We start from the raw sequence: 21,133 nt of genomic DNA on the forward strand, positions 1-21,133 counted from the left end.
TGCCAGCCTCTGAGCCAGGGGACGCGGGTCTTCATGGCCTTGAAGCAACAAGAGAGAAGGCCCCGGTGGTCAGCAGCGGCTGTGACCAGAAAGCTGGGTCCCCAGATGGCTTCGGGGAAAGAGCGGACCACGGGGAGGCCTCCACCAGAGGGAAGCTTCCCCTGGACCTCTGACCCAGGCTTCCCCAGGCCGTGAGCCCGTGGGCCCAGGAACCTCTAATCCATGAACGGAGCAGAAGGGGGTCCCTGGCCAGGTGCACCCACAGACTGGGGTAGACATCCTCTCTGAGGGGCACCCCTAAACCTGGCTGCCCAGGATCCCCCAGATAGAGCCTTGCAGAACTTGAGCGGGCAACCCCAAATTACGGCACCCCAAACACCTTGGAGAATTACCAGAGAGACTGAAAAATGAGTATTTTTTTAAAGAGGTGAAAAAGATTTTCTTAATAGAAAGAGCCAAGGGTGAGGTGGCCGGAACTGAGCCCCAGGCCCACCCATTCCTCAAGCAGAGCCAGAAGGACAGAGGGTCCGGAGCCCAGTGCGGGACACAGCAGTCCGAACTGGGCTCACCGTGGTCTCCCATCAGCTTCTGGCGGTGGCGGGGACAGCGGGGGCAGCGCGGGCTCTCTCAGGCCCTGGCGCCGCCAGGATCCCGCTCCCCTGGCACCCCCTTGACCACATTACGGTGAAAGGCATTGAGAAGCAAGGGAAAAGCTAGGAGTTCATTATTTCATCCTCTCTATTCTTTTTTCCCAAAAAGATGTATTTCATCAAGTCTTTTAAAAAGCATTTAATGGGCTTCCCTGGTGGCGCAGTGGTTGAGAGTCCGCCTGCCGATGCAGGGGACACGGGTTCGTGCCCCGGTCCGGGAAGATCCCACACGCCGCGGAGCGGCTATGGCCGCTGAGCCTGTGCGTCCGGAGCCTGTGCTCCACAACGGGAGAGGCCACAACAGTGAGAGGCCCGTGTACCGCAAAAAAAATAATAAATAAAAATAATAAAAAGCATTTTATTTTAGCGCCTCTCTGTCTGCCGTTCTGGGTAGGGCCTCCATCCTTCCATCCCGGCCCATCTGGGCTCTCAGTTTCTGTGGGACCTTAAGCCAGTCGCTTCATTTTGTGGGTCTCAGTCTTTTCAGCTATACAATGGGGACAAGGGCCAAACCTCACTCACGGCCGTGAAGAATTCAAGCAGCTGGAGCAGCTGTGAGTTCGGAGCCTTTGGGTCAGCAGTGAGAAGAGCATCTGTGCTGCTGCTGCTCCCACATCAAGAAGCAGAGCCCCACACCTTCAGGGCACAGAGTTTAAATTCCCAGGCTGCTCAGTTCCTGCCTTCTCCTCGCACCCACCCCCGCAGCGGGCCTGCTCTGTGCACACCGGGAAGCGGAGGGAAGGCCGTCAAAGGCTCACGCTAGAACCCACGGCCAGCCTTGTCCAGCGGCCACCCTCTCTGTGCCCGCAGCCCCTGCAGGCTGTACGTACACAACCTCCTCCAGCCCCCTCTCTGGGCAGTCGAGGCAGTAGCTGGAGAGGTTTGGGGGTAGGTGGGACCACCGTGTGTCGAATGCCTGTGTGCCAAGCAACTTTACGCACAAGACCTCTCTGAATCCTAAGAACAGCCCCACGAGGGGACTGTCCCATTGTCATTTCACAGAAGCCGAGATCCTGACCTGAGGTCCCTCAGCTGGGCCCAGCACATCCTGGCTGTTTGGAGAGAGCTGGTCCCTGAGGCTCCGGCTGCCCGCCTGGCCCTGCCCTGCCCGGAGGCAGCCAGGCCTCCTAGCTGAGGTTCAGGCTCCGCGCCCAGACGCCCAGCAGCGGCCCGGCCACCACTTCTCAAAGTTTCCTGTCTCAGCAGGTTTAGATGTCTTCTTTCAAAATACCAGAAGTAATTAGACCAGATGGACTAGCTGTGTGCCAACTTCACTCCCTCCCTCACTCCTTAAAAAAAAAAAAAAAAATCAAGGCCGTTTTCAGTTAAATGAGACCAAAAAATGCATCCAAAACCCATAAATGAATACGGTATGTATACGGAATTTTTTTTTAACACTTAGGATTTTGTAACAGCTGAGTTCTTCCTCTTCTTCTGAGGATGGTTCCCGCCCCCTTCCTCTAAGCTGCTCTCGGCGAAGGCTCAGCGCCGAGTCTGCATCTGAGGGGCCCAGAGATGACTTCCAGAAAGTCACGGTGCCCCGGGAGGGTGGCCGTGCAAGCAGGCGGCTCTAGTGAGCCCTCCATCCCTCCCATGCCGGACTGGACCGGGGAAGTGGTGATGCAGCCTGCCCTGGAGTCAGGTCCCTGCTCTCCTGGAGCCTCAACTGTTCTAGTTGGGAAAAGAGACATGAAAGAAATGGGTTGCTGGAGTAGTTAAGACAGTGTGGCCCTGGAGCTAGGTGGGCTGAAGGAGCAGGCGAGAGCCCAGACACAGCCCCCGTGTGCCAGGCAAGGAGGGTAACACAGAGCAGCCAGGAAGGATGAGCTCCATATTTGGTGCCAGGCCAAGTGGAAAATCCCAGAACGGGATCCCTACCTCACACCATCAATGCGATCACTGCCAGTGGACCCAACACCTAAGCATATTGATAAAAGGCAACACAGCGAAGATGTGGGAAGATAATAAGGAAACATCTTCATGACTTCAGGGGCGGGATTTCTTAAATAGGACACAAAAAGCACTTACTGCAAAGAAAAACAGTGATGCATCTGACTCCACCAAAATTACGAACTTTGAGTCAGCTGAAGGCACCATGAAGAGAGGGAAGAGGCCGGTCACAGGGGAGGAAAAGCCATGTTACACGTTACATGTGATGAAGGGCTTGCGTTCAGAATACATAAGGAATCTCTACTAACCAATACGGAAAGGGCAGACAACCCAATCATCTTTTAAATGGGCAAAAGACCTGAGCCCTTCACAAGTGGCCAAGATTCTCAAGCTCGCGGGTCGTCAAGGGAATGCAAATGAAAACCACCTTGAAATATCAGCACAGCCACCAGATGGGTACGATCTGCAAGGCCCACAATACCAAGTCCCGGCAAGGAGGTGAGGCAGGGCACTGCTGACAGGGGAAAAACTGGCTTCACCCCTGCCAAAGAGCTGTACAGTGTATGACCTGACCACTCCGTCCCTGGGTGTGTGCGTGTGTGGTGTGTGTGTGTGTCCACATGCACGCACATTCAGGACTGAATCTCTATGTGCACTAAGAGACGTGTGGAATGTTCACAGCAATATTATTTATAATGGGCCCAAAGCAAGGGTGGTGGGAACTGGTTAGAACGGATAAATAAATCGTGATATATTCATACGATGAAATCCTACACAGCACTGAGAAGAGAACCAATCACAACTGCACATGACGACATGGAAGAATCTTAAAAATATATAATATCGAGTGAAAAAAAGCAGTCCTGGAGCGACACATGAGTCCATTTTTATAAAGTTCGAAAAACAGGCAGAGCCCAACTGTCTCAGGATACGGGTGGCCAGACGAAACACAACATGCCCCGTTAAATTTGAACCTCAGACAAACAGCACAATTCTTTTAGTGTACGTACATTTAAAATATTGCATAGGACATATTCACATTACAAAATTATTCTCTCTCTGCCTCTGACCATCCTGCAAAATGGGATTGGTGATGGTGCCCTGTCACGGGGGACACAGCCAGGCCGGACCCATTCTTGGGACTCCAGAGCCCTGCAGGGGGCCAGGCACCTGGCGGCCACTGTGTGCCTCCGAGTGTGTGTCTCACAAGAAGTGGAACCATTCAAATCTGACCCACCAGTCTCCCAAGCAGAGCATCCCCTGGCGGTAACACTTAGGTAACATGGCGACCGTGAGTTTGCTGTCTGCTTCCTCCTCCGAGCTTGCTTTGGTGAGTCCTCAATATCAAGGCCAACCTCGTCCCAAGTCTAGCGCCAAAAGGGCTTCTCTGAGAGCCCTGGTCTCCACCCCAGCGGCTCCCCAGGCCCATGCATCCCTCTGCTTACAGGGGGTCATCAGCCTCAGGCAGAGAAACAGTGGCCCTCTGCACGGGGGAGGAGCCGGGAGGACACCAGGCCCAGCCACAGTGTATCTCTGCTTGCATGCCCCTTGTAACGGGCAGCTCACCACTCAGTAAGGCCCCACTGCATCTCCTCTGGGCTCCTGCCTGTGGGACTGTCTTCCCACACTGCTGAGAACCTGCCTTCTGTGTCCCCGCTCTGCCTTGTAGGACGACACAGAACAGGTCTGCCCCCAGCGCGGGTCAGCTTTGCCCACATGCCCCAGGTACCACTGATATTAGGTTACTTACGGCTACTGGTTTATCTGATCCCTGATCCCCGCCTGCTGGTGTTACGATGCTGCGAAAGTCGCCTGTATTCCACGTGTTAGTCAATATGTTAAGGGCACGGGAAAAAGAAAACGAAAACCCTGAACATCTGAATTTAATAATAATCGCTACCAGCTTTGCTGTCCATCCCGTCCTAACAAGCTGCCATACGCCCAGGCGCCCGGGGCTGAGCTCGCCCAGCCTAAACCTCGACAGACAGTGGGGACCCCCCGAGCCAGGCAGAGTTGGCAGCCAGGCCACGAGGTTCTTTGGCCAGGAATACCTTCCTGGGGACTGATAAGTGCCACTTCCCCAGCGTGGCTTCACCTGACGACACCACAGAGAGGACCCTGGTGCCCCCTTGCCCAGATGGAAGACAGAGGCTCAGAGAGACGTGACTTGCCGAGGTCAGATGTGAAGTGAGAGTCAGGGCGGTGGGGACGTCCCTGGTGTGTCTGGGTCCAGGGCACAAGCGTGACTGAAAGTCAGCTCTGCACACACGAGCACTGTGCCCCTTCCAGGCCTTGGCTGTGATGTACCAGGTCCCCACGGGCTGAGGACGCAGGGCTACAGGAGCTGCGACTCACTGAGCGCTGGGAGACCAGGGTGAGGCCACCACCCACCGTGGCAGCCGCCAGCCCGGCCTGATGACCCAGCCTCTGGCCTCCGCTCTCTCACGGAGACCCTGGAAGCCACACTCCGCCCCCAGCACATCCACAACCCTCTGCGCCTCCTGCGCCTTGCCGGGACTGTTTCCTCGGCCTGGAACACCCTTCCCAGCTCCCAGAGCTGCTTGTATCTCTGGCTCTCCTGTGGGGAGACTTCCCCGACCCCAGCTCCCAGAGCTGCTCCTCCGTGGCTCTCGTTGAACCAAGGAATTGGTGGCTGACGTGTCCCCCACGAGGGTAAAGACCCCGCAAAGACAGGAGCTGCGTCTGTCTGGCCCATGGCACGTCCCCGGAGTGGCCATGGGACAAATGCTTGATCAATGAATTAACCAACCCATGGGAGGCCATGAGAACATCATTTTGATCCCCGGGTCTCAATGGGCCAACAGGGCCGATGTGCACCCTGAGGCTATTCAGAGGACCAAGGGACACATGAAGAGCACGTTGCTCCACGCCTGGCGCACAGTAGGCGCTCATAACAGGGCGTCCATCTTGGATCAGACTGAGAGTCCGGAGAACCACCCACTGTGTGGCCCTGGGCAAGCCACGACCTCACCGGGGCCTCTACTTACCCTCCTGTAAAAGGAGGGGATTGCAGGCCTGGTCCTACCCTAGGGGCTGTTGAGGTATCAGCGGGAACAGAGCTCTCTCTGTCCTGGTCTCCACCCCAGCGGCTTCCCAGTAATAATAACCACAACCAACCTCCAAGGCCACACTCTGGGCCTGGCCTTCATCTGGATGGGCCCACGCAGCCCTCACAACCCCCCTATAGGATTGGCAGTACCATTTCCCTGTATAGAGGGACCAGAAAAGGCTAGGCACTTGCCCAGAGTCACACAGCTAAGAGGTGGTGTTACCCCAATCTGAACAACCCTTCCCTTACCACCCAACCTCCTAGCCGCTACAGTTGCTGAGATTCCGGGGGCCTGGTGGCAGGGGCCCACCCTCCCAGGCGTGCAGGTCCCAGGGGGGCAGGTGGCAGAAGGAACCCAGGATTAGTGCCATGGGGGCATGGAAGCAGGTGCAGGCAACTGGCTCACACACGGGGAAATCTAGTGAAACTTCCCCAGCACATGACACCCCCTGCTCCCAGCCCCAGACGGGGCCTAAAGGAACCCAGGGTTGCTGCACGGAATGCCAGCTCACAGCCTGCACCTCAGAATGCAGACGAGGTGCCGTCTAGCTCTCGGCGTTAAGGGCCGCGAACCAACAGCCCAAGAAGAGTGCGGCAGGGTCCGGCACATCACAGGGGCTCCGAAATATGGCTCCTCCCTTGCCTCTTCCGCCTATGGAAACCCCACACCTCCTTCAAATACCCCCTCCAACAGGGAGCCCTCCTGGATCTCACCAAGCCCTCCTGGGGTCCCTTCTCTGTGTAGCAGCCTGGTGGTGCTGGGCCCGCCACGGCATGGGGTCGGGGGTGTGCGTCCAGCTGGGACGAAGGTAAGGGTCAAGGAGAAGATAGGCACTCCTCTCACTCAGGCCCCGGGGGGCCTGCAACTAAAAGGTCCAGAACTGCCCGTGCTGGAGCCACAGAAGTCAAAGCAGAGACCACAGGCAGCTCGAGCACAGAGCAGCTGGACTCCAGCAAGGCTGACAGCAGCCTCACTCAGGCCTCAGCAGCAGCAGCTCTTGGCCTGCAGCTGGCATAGGGGACCACAGGGCTGGCCTGACATCCCGGCCAGGAGCCTGGGGAGCTGGCCGTCAAAGGGGTTCTTCGGGGCCCAGCTGTGGGGCTGCACAGAGCTGCTCTGGGTGGGGTGGGAAGGACACTGAGTGACACCTGCCGGCTCCCACCCCCTGCTGTCCTCCATCCCACGTCTGGGTCCCGGGCAAGGCTGTGATGGAAGGGGGCTCCACATAGCAAATAACAAGAATGATGTCTCCATTCGCGGAAAGCCTGGTGCAGCCACTGGGCTCAGCTGAACCCTCCTGACATCTTTGCACCCACCCCCTGCAGGAGGTGCCCCATCACTCCCATTGTGCAGAGGAGGAAACGGAGGCACCGAGAGGTTAAGTGACTCACCCAGGGTCACACAGCCCATAAGAGGTGAGGTCAAGGGCTGAGCCCAGGCAGTTTGGTTCCAAAGCCGTGCTGTTAACTTCTAAGCAATCTAACTTTAAACAAAATGTTGTGTGTATGGGTGTGGGTGTGTGTGGGTATGTGGGTGTGTGTGGGTATGTATGTGGGTGTGCAGGGGAGACAGGGTGTTGGAAACCACTGGGCAAAGAGATCCAGTCCAGATTCCCCGGTCTGGCACCTGACCCTCCTGACCCTCTAGCCTAATCTCCCGCCGCCCCACCCCTCCCATCGTGCTCAGCTCACCATCACGCCTTTGCTCACACTGGTTCCTCCTTTGACAATGACCTCCTTCTGTTTTTTTGCCTAACAGCCCTCCCCTCCAGGTCTGGGCTCTCACGGCCTGCCAGACAGACTCGGCCATCTGCTCCCCTCTCCTGGCCTTGGCCCCGAGCTCATCACATCCCTGAGGGCCCCCCACCCCAGTCCTCATCAGGACCTCACAGGCCGCCGGGAGGGTTTGTGGAGACCCGGTACACAGCGAGGACCAGGGAGATGACAGCAGGCATCTCCTGGGGCTCAAGGAAGGCAGGACAGCCCAGGATCTCCCCTCTGCCCCATGAGGAGGCCTTGGGAGGATGGGACCATGTCCTAAACCCCTCACAGCCTCTAGCCAGCAGGTGGTCACCATGTGGTATCAGCCAGGGCCGCCCCAGGGCTCCCCAGCCACACTGTGTCAGCAGCTGCTCTCCCTGAAGTCCCTGCACCCGGACAGGCCCCGGGTCCCCCCACATCGCCCGTCAGCCTCCCTACGTGTGCTGCTCTGGGTGATGGTGCAGCCTCAGGCCCTGTTACCTTTCCACGCCTGTGAATGCCCTTCTCTTCCCTGTGGCTCAGGTCACCCCACCCCCTCCAGGGAGCCTTCCGGAATCAAACCACTCTTTCAAGCACGTGAGGTCTCTCCTTCCTGTGTAGGGTGTCCTCCTCACCCTGCCAGCACTTGGCACCCTGTGGCCATTGCCAGCTGGGCCTCTAAGGGCCAGGTGGTCTATCCAACTACAGGACGGGGACGATATATCAGTCCTCACAAGGCTGAGCAAGGAGTAGAGACAATCCTTATGGGGATTTAAGCCCAGGGCCCAGCTTACTGTAACCGTTCAGGAATGTTCTGCTGCCACCATCACCATCATCACAATCTTAATCACCATCATCACCATCGTCACGGGGGTTGCTATGGACACACCGACCACCACGCAGACCCATCATGACCTGTTCTCACCTTGATCCCCACTTAGCCAGGTGAGCCTAGGGATGAGGTCTGATTGCTCTGTGTCCCCAGCAGGGAACAAAGGTTTGATGTATACTTGTGATTTAAACAGCTGCCGTCCCCAATACAGTAAAGCAGGCCTTTGGTCTTCCAGGGAAATTCCGACGGCCTCTCCTAACCTGGCTAATCAATCATCACCCCCCCACCTGTGCATCGTCTGTGTGTGTCAGAGGGACAGACAACAGGGACATTCCCAGCATGTGGAATAATGATTAAAAGCAAGGATTCTGGAACCAAACTGCCTGGGTTTAATCTCAGCTCTGCCCATTCCTACCTGTGTGACCTTCAGCCAGGCCCTTACCCTCTCTGTGCCTCAGTTTCCTCACCTGGAAAATGGGGATACTAATAGTACGTGTCTATACGTGAGACAGTATAGCATATATAATTATTCGCAAGATATGGGGAAACCAAGGCTCAGAGAGTGGCAGCGACCTGCCTAGGGTCACACAGCATGAGGGGAGAGCTGGCCCCGGGTCTCTCTGCGGCCTCTCCCAGCCCCTCTTCCCTCCATGCACTCAGCCTCACCTCCTCCATCCCCCCACCCCAGCACGGCTTCACGGTCGCCAGCGGTCGGAACGGCGCCCACCAGGCACACTCACCACGGGGAGCCGTAGATGCGGAAGCCCCGCACGGTGACCTCCGAGTCCTGCAGGTAGATGCAGTTGGTCAGCAGCGACTGCACGTTCTCGTAGTTCTCCGGCTTCAGCTTCGACACGGACGGGAAGTAGTAGAAGTCCTGCTTGATGAGGTCGGCCATGAACTCCTGGTCGAAGGTCAGCTCGTGGTTGCCTGCGATCACGATCTTGTACTCGTAGGGCAGGCTGCCTGCAGAGCCGACACACACAGACACACGGTGCCCCGCTGTTGGCTTCCGGACGCCACAGTGCCCGGGGCAGGGGGCAGGCAAGAGCCCCTGGACCCCCTGGCAGAGCTGACCCCCGCTGCCGACAGGTGCCTTCTGATCGGAGGCGGCGGCAGCAACCTGGTCACCATCCCTGTGGCCTCCCTGCCCCCGCCGCTGCTGGGTGACAGGCCGCCTGCCCCCCAGACCAGCGGGACGGGGCTGGACAGTTTCCTGCAGGGCCTCTGAGCTGCAGTGGACCCGGGCTCATCCTCAGGACTCCCCCACCCCCGTTTCTTCTGTCCGGGCCCCTTTTCCACCGGAAGGAGACCCTGCCCTGGGCCCCCAGGCCTGCCTCGCCAGCCTCAATGTCTCAGGCCCCCTCCACCTGGGGGTCTGACTTGTTAGTTTCCACATTAACAGGGACTGCAAGTTCTTCGCAGAGCCCAGGTCAACCCTTTGGAGACCCTACGCTCGGGAAAGATTACACTGCCCATCCCCACCCCTACTGCCATGGAATTCAAAGTCAAAACACGGTCTAAGTGGGAACAAAACAAAACCGTCCGTGTATAACATACACTGAGCTAACACTAGGGTCCTTCCAGCTGTGCGCTCTGCAAATTCCACGCGGTTCCTCGACGCCGTGCTTCTTCCCCTTGCTTTCTCTGGGGCCTTACGTCACAGATGCCCTAGGCAGGTGTGTGCACTGCGTCCCGGGTGATCTGGCCATGGGCTGGGTTCCAGCACAGCCGCCCAAGGCTACCACAGCCCCTCGGCCTCAGTAAACTGGCCGCCACCCGCCCCGGCTCCCCAACACCCGCCGGCAGCCAGCCTGACCCCAGGCTCAGGCCCGGGACTCCCGATCTCCCACCAGCCTCAGCTGCTAGGCTCTCCGGGCCTGGAGAAAGAGTCATGATGGTACCTGATTAGGATAAAAAAATGAATTCTGAAGGTGAACCCCGAGGCCCAAGCCTTTTTCTTGCCCCCTCCCCAAGGGCGTGCCCTGGTGGGTCAAGCAAACACCAAGGGGCGTGTGAAGGTGCCAGCCCAGCATGGGGCCCTGGGGAGACGGGGTGTCCAGGCAGGAGAATGGTGACATTCCATAGCCATTTCACAGACAAGTAACTGCGGCCACGGCATGGAACTTCTAAACCACCTGAGCTCTGGTTTCTGAAGGAGCTGCGACAAAAGACACCAAACTTTACTCTGCGTCTGTTTCAGCAAGAAAGTCGCTTCTTTTGTACGAATTCTTCAGCAGTGAGTGGCTAGTGAGCACGACCCCGTGCACGTATAAGCCCTACTACACGTTAGGCACGGAGCCAGGCCTTCATCGCGTCCATCATGCAGACGCGGAAACTGAGGCTCCGGAAGCTGCGGGATGATGTGCTGGAGGCCACGTGGCCAGGCAGTCCTGTGTGACCCCAGACTTTCCACCTACTCAGGGAAAGCCCGGGAAAGCGCCCTCGACAAGGCCAGGGCGAGGGCCCCATCCTGACCACCGAGAGCCGTGGCCACACCTCTGGCTCCGGCCTCCCGTCGGGGGTCCCAGGGTGATGTGAAAGGGAACCTGCCCAGAGGACCGCCCCGGGCTAACAGAGACCCACACCTCAGGAGGCGTCTTCTCCGTTCCCAGTGACCATGACTCCCACAGGAGCACACACAGGGCAAAGTGTCCGGCTTTGGAGCCAGCGGACCTGGGTTCTGTCACCTCTCATCCGAGCAGGTCACTTTAACCTGTCTGAGCCTCAGTTTCCCCTCTGATCAACGTGAGTGTGCCTGGTAACCGCCCCTTTCTGGGGGCCAAGGGCCTCGTGTGGCCCCCAGCTCCACCAAGCCCCTTCCCTGTGGCTGGTCCCACCCAGGGGTAACACAGTCCAGGGACAGCAGAGCTTTCTCACTCTTGACCATGGCCTGAAACTCGACCTCCTCTGCCGTGTGAGCCTTCTATCAGAAACCCAATTCCAGAAACGCCTCTTCTCCAAATTCTGAGGACTGTCTGCCTTACTGGGAACCGGGGCCCACAACACCAGGTCAGCTGCGACAGACGTGGGATCAGACTCAGCTCCCCATGAGGCTCCAGGAAGAACACCGTGTGCCCAGCACTGTGGAAGCTCCAGGAAGGGGCAGGGTGAGTTTTACGCCTGTGCCACACAGTGAAGTTCCACGTACCATAACTACACCATTATCATATTCTAATTGCAACAAACCCAGTTAGAAACGTCTCCAGCCCGCCCCCCTCCCATCCCTGCAGTTGGGACCTGCCCATTCTGCCTGGCCCCAGGCTCCATGGCCGTGGCAAAGGGCTGTTGGGTGGCCGCTCGCCTCCGAGTCTGGCCACAGAGGAGATGGGGACCCCAGGACGGAGAGAGAAGTTTTTCACAAAACAAGCAGAAAAGCATAATCTGTTCATCACTGCCTCACCGGCCACCCAGACTTCTTTACAGGTTTGAGAAAATAGCGTTCTCTCTTCTTTGGTGTTTGTCAACTCTGGGAGGCTGTCCGATGACAGGCATGGGCTCCAGGGGCTGACAGCTGGGTCCCAGACCCAGTTCTGCCACTAACCGGCTATGTGACTTGACCTCCCCGGGCCTCCGTTTCCTCACCTGTGAAACAGGGAGAATAACGTCTACCTCGCAAGACCATTCTAGGATTACACAAGACAGTGAATGGAAACACACAAAGCCTTTTGATGTTCAGAAAAAGTCAGCTTCCCTGGGCCAGAGTTTGCAAACTAGAAGCCAGCAGGCCAGCCCTGCCCACAGACGTATTTTGTTTGGCATATGTTTTTGGCTTTTCTAAATTTGCATTTGCTGCCAACATTAAAAATTAGAGAAATTCCAATAAAATGTCATTCTTTCTGTTTTCTAAAAATCAATCAATCAATTTTAAAATCTCACCGTCCTGGCCTAGGCAAGTGCTGAGTGCCTGTGCTTCCCTTAGACAGGAAGCAGAGGGCAGTTTGCCCACTCCCCACCTGCCCCTTCTACTCACTCCCAGCCCACTTCACTCATTTTAAGGTACTGCCCACTCCGGGCAGTGTTGGGGACTCTGGCCCCGGCCACAGTCCCTGGAGACGAAAGAGACCAGACCTGGCCCCTGCCCCTCCGAGCTGCCAACCAGGCCGTGGGGATGAGCTCCCCAAGGCCCCTCTGCCTCCCCGCCTCACTCATCCTCCTATCTGTCATCCCAGCCTGGCCCAGGGATGCCGAGACGTCCTCTTGCTCTCCTCACAGGAAAGAATCAGGAGCAGAGAGGAGACGTGTTGGCTTCACCATCTCCATCCCAAGCAGGCCCCAGCAGAAGTCTGGAAAGCGAAGCCCCCGCCAGCACCCCGGGTGACACGGTGCAGAGCCCCCTCTCTCCAGTGAGGCTCAGGCTGCCGGCGGGGAGGGGAGAGGTTGCCTGGGCCTGAGCATCTGGAGAAGGGTCGTGGAGGACAGCCCAGAGAAGCCTGCCATTTCCGGGACCTGACTGTTGGGCCAGACACCCTTGGTAGAAAGGCTGGGCCCTCCCGAGGTGGGCTCTGTCGCCTCCGCCTCGAAGCTGGGGAACGAGGGTCCCAGGTCAGGAACCTGCCCAGGTCCCGCAGCAGGTGAGCGGCAGAAGTCAGCTGCTGGTCCAGCTGACTCCACACCTCTGGGTCAGCAGCTCAGGTTCGTTCAAGGCCACCAGGCCAGCCCCTCGCCACGCTGCAGTCGCGGCCGGAGCCGTGGCCACCACGACTGCCTTCCAGCACCAGTCCGTGCGTTTCCACTTCACGGCATCCACCCACCCCACTCGGCGCGCCGCCCCGGCTGGGGCAGCCCGAGCCGCACTAATGTATTGATGTCATGTCTCTGACTGGGGGTGTTACTTAAGCAAACTAGCAAATTACTCCAACCATACAGTTTCATTTATTTCCGCAGCTCCTGACTACCAGGGACTGAGGAGTGGGCAGGAGGCTGTGGGCTGTCTCCTGTTCCTCCCACCTCGGATCACAGGAAGTAACTGAGGCTTCTTCCCTCCCGGGGAAGAACCAGCTCCCGGACATAAAGCCAGGTGGGGGGCAGCAGCCACAACATGCTGGCGTGATACGCTCAAATACTGTCTGGTTTCTCCCCAGGAGGTGGGTGCCACACGGCTTGGAGGCAGGGGGCTCGTCCATTTGTGAACACAGAAACCTGCCAGCACCAGGCCCTGCTGAGCTGGACGTCCAGCCGCAAACACATCTCTGTCTGCGTGGTCACCTGGACTTGGCAACTCGCCAGCTGTGTGTAACCTTCAAAGACACTCAAGTATTATTATCCCCATTTTACACCTGGGAAAATGGAGGCTCAGAGAGGTTACACAAATCGATAATAAAGTGACGAACAAGCACAGAGGGTGATGGACTCTGACAGTTTTTGTGGCTTGACCTCATCAAACTCATCCTGAACTGGTACCATCACGCTACACCGCCTCTCAGAGGGCAGACAGATCATTGGATGGATGACGGATGGATGGACGGGTGGATGGATAGATGGATGGATGGATGGATGGATGCATGGATGCATGAGTGGATGGATAGATGGATGGATGGGCAAAGAAGGATGGATTATGGATAGATGAATAGATGGAAAGAGAGAGATGGATGCCTTTATAAATCAATCAATCCATCTTGGGATAGCTCTGTCTCCTTTATAACAGCTGATTTCTGTCTACCTGGATCCCTCCCTTTCCTCCAAATTTTTCTTCCAACTGTCCTGGCAGGGTTTGCTATCCAGACCCACCTTCCTCACCCATAATCCCGACTGGCTCTCTCTGAATCCTCTCCCACTGGACCTGCTCTCTTGTAGATGGGGGTGGGAGAGCCAGAACCAAGGCTCTGGTACAGCTTAACGATCACAGAGGCAGGTGGAAAAGTCCCCTCCTCTGTTCTGGGGCTGCTACCTCTGTGGCTACAACCTAAAGCTGCATTAGGTGCTCACATCAGCCTGCAGCTCTTACCAACCTGATTGTGGATAAAATGCCCAACGACCAATCATCAGAGGCTTTCTGGCTTAGCTTCGTCTTCCCCCTCCTGTATCTGGGTGGTGAATGAGGGAGTGTTTGGGGGCCCTCGATGACCATTTGGCGTGCAGGGGCTTCGTGGGGAAAAAGATGAGATGAAAACAAACTCTTCCTCCCCATGCCTGCCCAGAGGAAATTAATGTTGTTCCCTCTGCCCCTTCTTGCGGCTGTCCTTCCTGGCAGCAGAGAAGAGGGCTACTATACAGGGGGACCACCCCAGTGCCCAGATGGGAGCACCTGCCCTGACAAGCTGCCAAGGGTGCCTGAACCCCGGCTGTTCTCCAGCAGGTGTCTGGGGCTGTGCCCGCTTGGGGAGGCTCCGAGGGGACAAATGGGCCCAATGCCTTCTCACACCCACCTCCCTCAGCCCAACAGAAGCAAAGAATCCAGTCAGCCTATCCCAAAAGCCCAGCAAGCCAGAAACTCATTTTCTTCCCTGAAGCTGGGCCCTGTTTTAACCCCCCGGCCCTGGTCAGCTGCCCACAAGCTCTGTCTGAGCACAGGCTGTGCTCCAGAAGCTGGACAAGGCACCATACAAAGCTTAGCCCTGAGGTCTGTACCAGAAGTGACACACAGCTTCCAATCCACACCCCTCACTGGAGAGAGGAGGGAACTGGAGCTCAGAGAGGGAAAGGGGCTTGCCTGAGGTCACACAGCAAGACAACAGCGAACCAGCACTCGAACCCCAGCCTCCCACCTCAGGAACGCAGAACAGTGGTCACACCAGCCAGCCTCTGGTCGGACATGCAGGCTGAGCTGGGGACTGGAAAGACGGGACATTCGGGAAGAGTGGCACAGAGACCTGAGGGTCTGCTTGGCTCCTGGGCCAGGCGCGCCTTGCTGGGATGTGATCTCCCAGCCTCGGGTCTGGGAGAAGCAGCAAGTCCTCGTGGAAACCAGCCCTCCTCTCTGCTTTTCAGAGCTGGTGGGCATTGTTATGCATTTGTATTCTGTGTGATAACGTCCAGCTCATCTTCCCCAAATGCTTCGTTTCTTCTCAGCCAGCTCACTTGAAATCCTGGCATTTGCTAGCCATGGATTTGTTGGTGGTAAAAGGACCATTAGGTATTCATCAGCAGAGAATTGGAAGATGATCACACTATGTTAACTTTTCATTTGCCGTCTATGGCCAAATAGATATGCACCCACACGTAGATTCCCCACGGCAGCGAGTATGCGCGGGGTTCGGAGCTCAAAGGGGGATGCAGACGAGAGCTCTGCTACTTGCACTTCCAAGATTAATCTCCCTCCAAAAGGTTACAATTCTTTATCGCTAACGCTTACCCATCCCATTGAACAGAAAGTGCTACCTCCAAACTGCATAATCTGTTAAATTCAACGTGATATATGTGCGAGCTTCTCTGTAATCTGCGCCCCTCCCGGGGCGGCGTATGGGGCCCGGCAGAGTTTTACTGTTCTCTGAACGCAGCGGCAATCAGACAAATGCCCACTTATGGTTCCTCCCGCCCATCCCCGTCTCGCAGAACACAGCAGAGGGGAATGGAATAAAGAGACGGCATAACGATCTCTGATTGCATTTTTAGCGCGTCTTTGACAGTTCCGTGTTTAAACACTTGCCCATGTCTGGGAGATTCACGTGACCAGACTTCTCGGGATGGCGCTCGATCTAGAGTAACTCTGCAATGGAGACTCGGCTTCAAGCTGCCGCCGGGGCTGCAGGGGGCTCGGGCACACGTGTGCCGTCGCCATGCACACACAGACGACACGGGCCGGCGACGCAACAGGGGAATCTGCGTGCAGCCCGAGCGGGCGGGAGAGGCTGAAGACAGGTGCCTGGGCCGAGGGCAGGGCTGAGAGATGGGAGCACACTGCACGGGCTGTGTCCCCCAGACGCTGGTTTGTGCTGCCCTGTGTGCCAGGCACTGTGATAAGCAATTTCGAGGCAACGCTTCTAGACACCCTTAGAAAGCAAGGCTGGACCCCATCTCTGCCTCCTCCTGGCTACTCGGCCTGGAGTGGAAACCCTCACTTCTCTGAGTCTGAGCATCCTCATCTATAAAGGCGGAACGTTTAGGGTTCTGCACAGAGTTCTTGGAAAAATCAAACTAGGGAAGACACATAAAGCCCCTGTATTGTACTTATACAGAGATTTGGTTTAATCAGGTAGGCTAAGACTTGCAGACACGGAAATGACTGCCTTGAGGAAGCAGGTTATACTCACAGATCCCTAGAAACAGGGCAAGCGGGCAGAGGATGGGCTAGTGAATAACGCGGGTGGGCTTGGGGCGCAGGGCTGGCCCTCGTTGTCTGCTCCCAGGCCCTGGGGCGATTGATTGATCAGGGCAGTGTGTGCGACAGCCCCATGCAGGACGTGGCTGGGGGTGGGGTGTGGAGTCTGGATGAGTTGGTTTGCTTGTGAAAGGTGTGCTCAGAGCTGAGTCCTTTACTATCTCTACAATGGGTTCACTCTGGGGGGGTAGTCCCTCGGGGTCAGCCGGCCTCCAAGATGCCAAGCCATCAGGATTCAGAAAACCAAAGGCACGATTTATACAACCTGGGTGGTAGCTGTTATCGCTGTCTTGAGGGATGTTAGGAGGAGTAAACGCCATGCTCTGTTATGAAATCCAGAAATGTCAGCTGGGAAGATGGAGATGAGAGAAGAGGCCACCTGCCTGGGGTCACACACAGCAGCGCTGGAGTCCAAATCGCCTGCCTCAACCTGGTGTCGAGACGCACCCCCCACTGTAGGGCAGACAGTCCTGGGAGGGCAGACCCTCCACCCGCCGAGCTGCAGGCCGGCCCCCTCGGGTCCCACGGGGGAGGCACTGGAGTCACAGCCCAACACCGGTGCCCGTATTTAAAGGCAAATGCGATGTTTCTTCTGTTTCATCCTAACAGCCAAAATGTTTAACTTGCAAACGTTTGTTTTTCCTGGGAAATGTTTTACAAACAGGAACATTCAGTCCTAATCATCAGTTTAAATGCCTGTTTCAACTGCTACCGCAGAGCACACAGGACGTGAGGCTGAAGGGGACAGCTGAAAGGTTTCTGGGTTCTTCCTCCCCCAAACTAGGCCTCCTGTAGCCAGAAAGATTTTGTGGGAACCTCCCCAGAACACACATGCCCAAACACTTCATGAAAGGCTGCCCAGGGCCCTCACAAGGGGCCAAGCTGGTGACCAGGGATGTAACACGCATTCAGAACTCAAGGCTACGGCGCCCCCTCCAGGCCAGGCCCCGGTGGTGCCCTGACCTCTCCTTTCCGCAGCAGGACACACCGGGCACCCCTCTGAGCTGCTTGAGGCCTCTTTGCTCATGCTGTCCCACCCACCTAGGACCCTCTTCCTGCCCTTCTCTCTGAGCCAACTCCAACTGATTCTCCCTTCAATGGGCCCAAGTGCCACTTCCTCCAGGCTGCCTGCCATGAGCATCCTTTTTCACCCAGCACTCGGGGCTCCCAGCTCCGCCCAGCCTGAGCTCTCGCTGTCGCTGCCTCGTCTGCTTCCCCCACCAGCCGGGCGTCCTCCCAGGCTGGGACCAGCCTGCTTCCTCTCCTGCGCCCAGCACAGGGCTGGCTATGGGGGAAGTGCTCATACACGCTCACTGAATCCGAGATGTATTACCATCCTCGTAGGATAGAGGATGAGGATCAGATGGTGAGGGCAATGACTCACCAAAGGTCCCCAAGCAGTCCACTACGGAACGTTCCAGAAGGATCATCGTTAAGATGCTGACCGGCCTGTCGGGTGGCAGCCCCCAAGCTGTCGTGGCTTCCACTCCCTCAACAGACGTCAAGGTGGGCACAAGGCCCAGGTGTGGGGCTGACACCCGGAGGCTCCAGTAAGAGCCTCCCCGGAGGCAGGGAGGCCTGGGTTCAGCCTCGGCTCTGCTACCACATCACCGGACCCGGGTGAGGCCTACCCCTGCTCAGGCCTCAGTTTCCCCATCTATCCCATGAGGAGGTCCTGACCCTTAGAGAGCCCTTTCAGCTTTCTAAGACCCTCCAGGAGGTGCCGGGGTTGCAGGGGGGCTTCCCAAGGCAGGTGCTAATGGGGCCAAACAGCAGGACAGAAAGGGCTCACACAGGGCAGGGCATTGTGAATGCCCACGTGTGCCTGCTTGTTGCTGACATCCTGTGGAATCAACAGTAAAGGAATAAAAAGGTATGACCCTCCACAAGAAGCAAAGCGAGCTGTGGCCAGAGCCCCAGGCGGTTCAGGGACCCAGGCTCAGTGCACGGTCTGACCTAGAACCCATGGGAGCAGGTAGGCCTAGGGCCCCTCCCCCATCACACCTGTCACCACGCCCTTTACCCACCAATCTCCGCAGGAGAGGGTATTTACTCTCAAGGGAAAATAACAGCTCCACAGAGCCCATTTAGGGACCACAAGGCTTGAGGGAGGATGGGCAGTGAGGTCGGAGGCTGAACAACAGTAGGATAAAGTGAAAGAATAAACACAGTGACTGTGCAGACCCCAGGCCCCTTCCCCACTGAGCTCTCAGGTTCTGGAAGCCAGGCTTGGAAACTGGGGCACTCATTTCTGGGGAGAAAGATAAGTCCAGGAGAAAAAACCTACAGATAGTGATACGAGGGGCTCCCCAGAGAGATGGCCAGGACCCCATCACAGTACAACCTCCACCCCCCCCACACACACACGTATACACACAGCTTATCAACAGCTTTCAAACGTCTAGTTCTTAAACACAACACACAGGATCATCAGACCTCGGAGAAAAGCCTCCAACCTGAAAATGGAGGCAGAGGCCAAAACAAGAAGAAAGGAAATTGGAGGAAAAGGGGCTGATGCGGGGGGAAAAAATAACATATAATTACCACCATTGGTGAGATAACAGAAGATATTACACCCGTGAAATTCTAGCAGGGTGCTCTTAACAAAAGAAATTAAAACGTGGCAGAATTTTAAAATTTTGGTTAGAGAGTAGAAGATGGAATTGAGGAAATCTCCCAGAGACTGAAACAAAATGACAATAAAGTGAGTACCAGGCAAGGAAAGAGACAAAAATCAGAGAATCAAAACCAGAGGTCCCACATTTGGATACTATGAAAAAGAAGTCAGAAAAAATAGAGGGGAGGGAAATTTTGAGGGAAAAAAAAAAAAAAGAATATGAGAGAATGTCCCAGGATTAAAGGACAATATTTGCTCCATTAAAAGGGTTACCTGAGTGACCACAATAATGAATGAAAAAACACCCACATCTGAGGCACACTGCCCAGAAACAAAACAGGTCATGTACAAAGGGTGAGATATCCAAACGATAGCAGAATCTTCAAGAGTGACACAGGAAACTAAAAGAAAACAGAGCAATGCCTTCCAAATTTTGAGGGAAAACGATCTGCTACCCAGAATTCTACACCCAGACAAACTACCAATTAAGACTGAGGACAAAATAAAGACTTTTCCTGACATACAATTTTGCCAAACATTTATCTCCAGCACATTCTTTCTCAGAAAGCTACTGAAGGGTGTGTTCCACCAGAATGAGGGAGTAAACCAAGAAAAAGGAAGCCATGGGATCCCGGAACCAGGAGCTCCAAGAGAAAAGGAAGGCGAAGGGAAATGGTGAAGGGGGATCCAGGATGACGAGTGTACACAGGCCTGGAAGGCAGCTAATCCAGGCAGGGGTTGGAGGCTCAGGAAGTATAAGAAAAATGGGCCATCCGATGGCCTGGCCCAGCCCAGCACATTGCTGAGGTGCACTTCAAACCCTGCAGGAGACAGGGATGAACCACAATGGGTACAAGGAAACACAAGCAAACAAAACAATTTACTACTTTAGGAAAAACAATAGGTTATGCAATGAATATTTAACCAAAAACTGTGATGGGACTACAGCAGAAGGATTAGAGAGGAGATGTGTATATATGGGTAGAGAGACTAAGTTTCTAAATTTTCATTTTTCATAGTAAGACATTAAAAAGTAATCCCTAAAACTGAAAAATAAAAAACAGCAATATAAGGTTGTTACTCAGAGACATCGTGGTGATAAATCGGTAGCTACCAGATTTGCACGGGGAATAGGAATCAGGACTGGGGAGGGGACCTGGGGAGGAGGCTGCTGGCTTTACCATAAGCCTTGTAGCATGTTGTGACTCATTCTGCACATGTATTACCTTAATGCAAATAAAACTGTGATGAAATTAAAAGACGGCATTGGAGGCCAGGCCCTCCTCGCCTGCCTCCTACCTCTGCCCAGGGCAGCCTGACCTCTCACTGGTTCTACCCGCTGCTCAAAATCTAGAACCAAATCAAACTGGGTCACAATTGAATCTGTAGACTGTTTTGCATGGTACTGACATCTTAAGAATCTGATTCTGAGGCTCTAAGGGCTGGGATGACTCTAGCAACCAGGTGCAAAGGCAGGTGACCTGGTCAAGCATCTCCTAACCCTGGTAGGTCAGACAGCCACTAATAACATCACAGGTATCACCTGCTGAGAGTCTGAGACAGGCTCCCTCCTGCCTTACTTCTAACTCTCACAACAGCCCCACAAAATGGGCAGTAGATTGGCAGATGAAGAAATTGGGACTCAGTGAGTTTAAATAACTACAAAATGGGTAAGCAGAGAAGTGGGATTCCATCTGTAGCTGAAGCCTCAATCTCTCCATTTCTGTCACACCACCAAGACATTACATATGCCAAAGAAATATTCCTCAGGAAAAAAAAAAGAAAAAAATGGTACCATATACTTGAGTCCTTATAAAATCTCCCCTGCTATGAGGAGCTCTCGATGATTTTATTTTAAACGACATAACATTCTGGAGCTATCTTGTGGCTTCAAAAACAAGCCTTTACAGACCATCTTGAAAAGCAATACAGATGTCAGAACAAGTTAAACGAATTCAGCAGAGGTGCAGGATACAAAAACAACGGCAAGACAAGCAGTTGCATTTCTATACACTAACAATACACAATCTGAAAAGGATATTAAGAAAACAATCCTATTTGCAATAGCATCAAA

General features: G+C 55.4%; 1 protein-coding gene across 1 annotated transcript in view; it reads right to left on the minus strand.

Moving 5' to 3' along the window:
- MPPED1 (metallophosphoesterase domain containing 1) overlaps positions 1–21,133 on the minus strand; it is a 74,969-nt gene that overhangs the window by 15,041 nt on the left and 38,795 nt on the right. The window contains exon 4 of the mRNA XM_079937088.1: positions 8,923–9,148. Within this exon, the coding sequence (XP_079793214.1) occupies positions 8,923–9,148 (226 nt within the window). The remainder of the gene's footprint in view (positions 1–8,922; positions 9,149–21,133) is intronic.

The sequence above is a fragment of the Stenella coeruleoalba genome (genome assembly GCF_951394435.1).
Source record: "Stenella coeruleoalba genome assembly, chromosome: 11".
Lineage (NCBI taxonomy): Eukaryota > Metazoa > Chordata > Mammalia > Artiodactyla > Delphinidae > Stenella > Stenella coeruleoalba.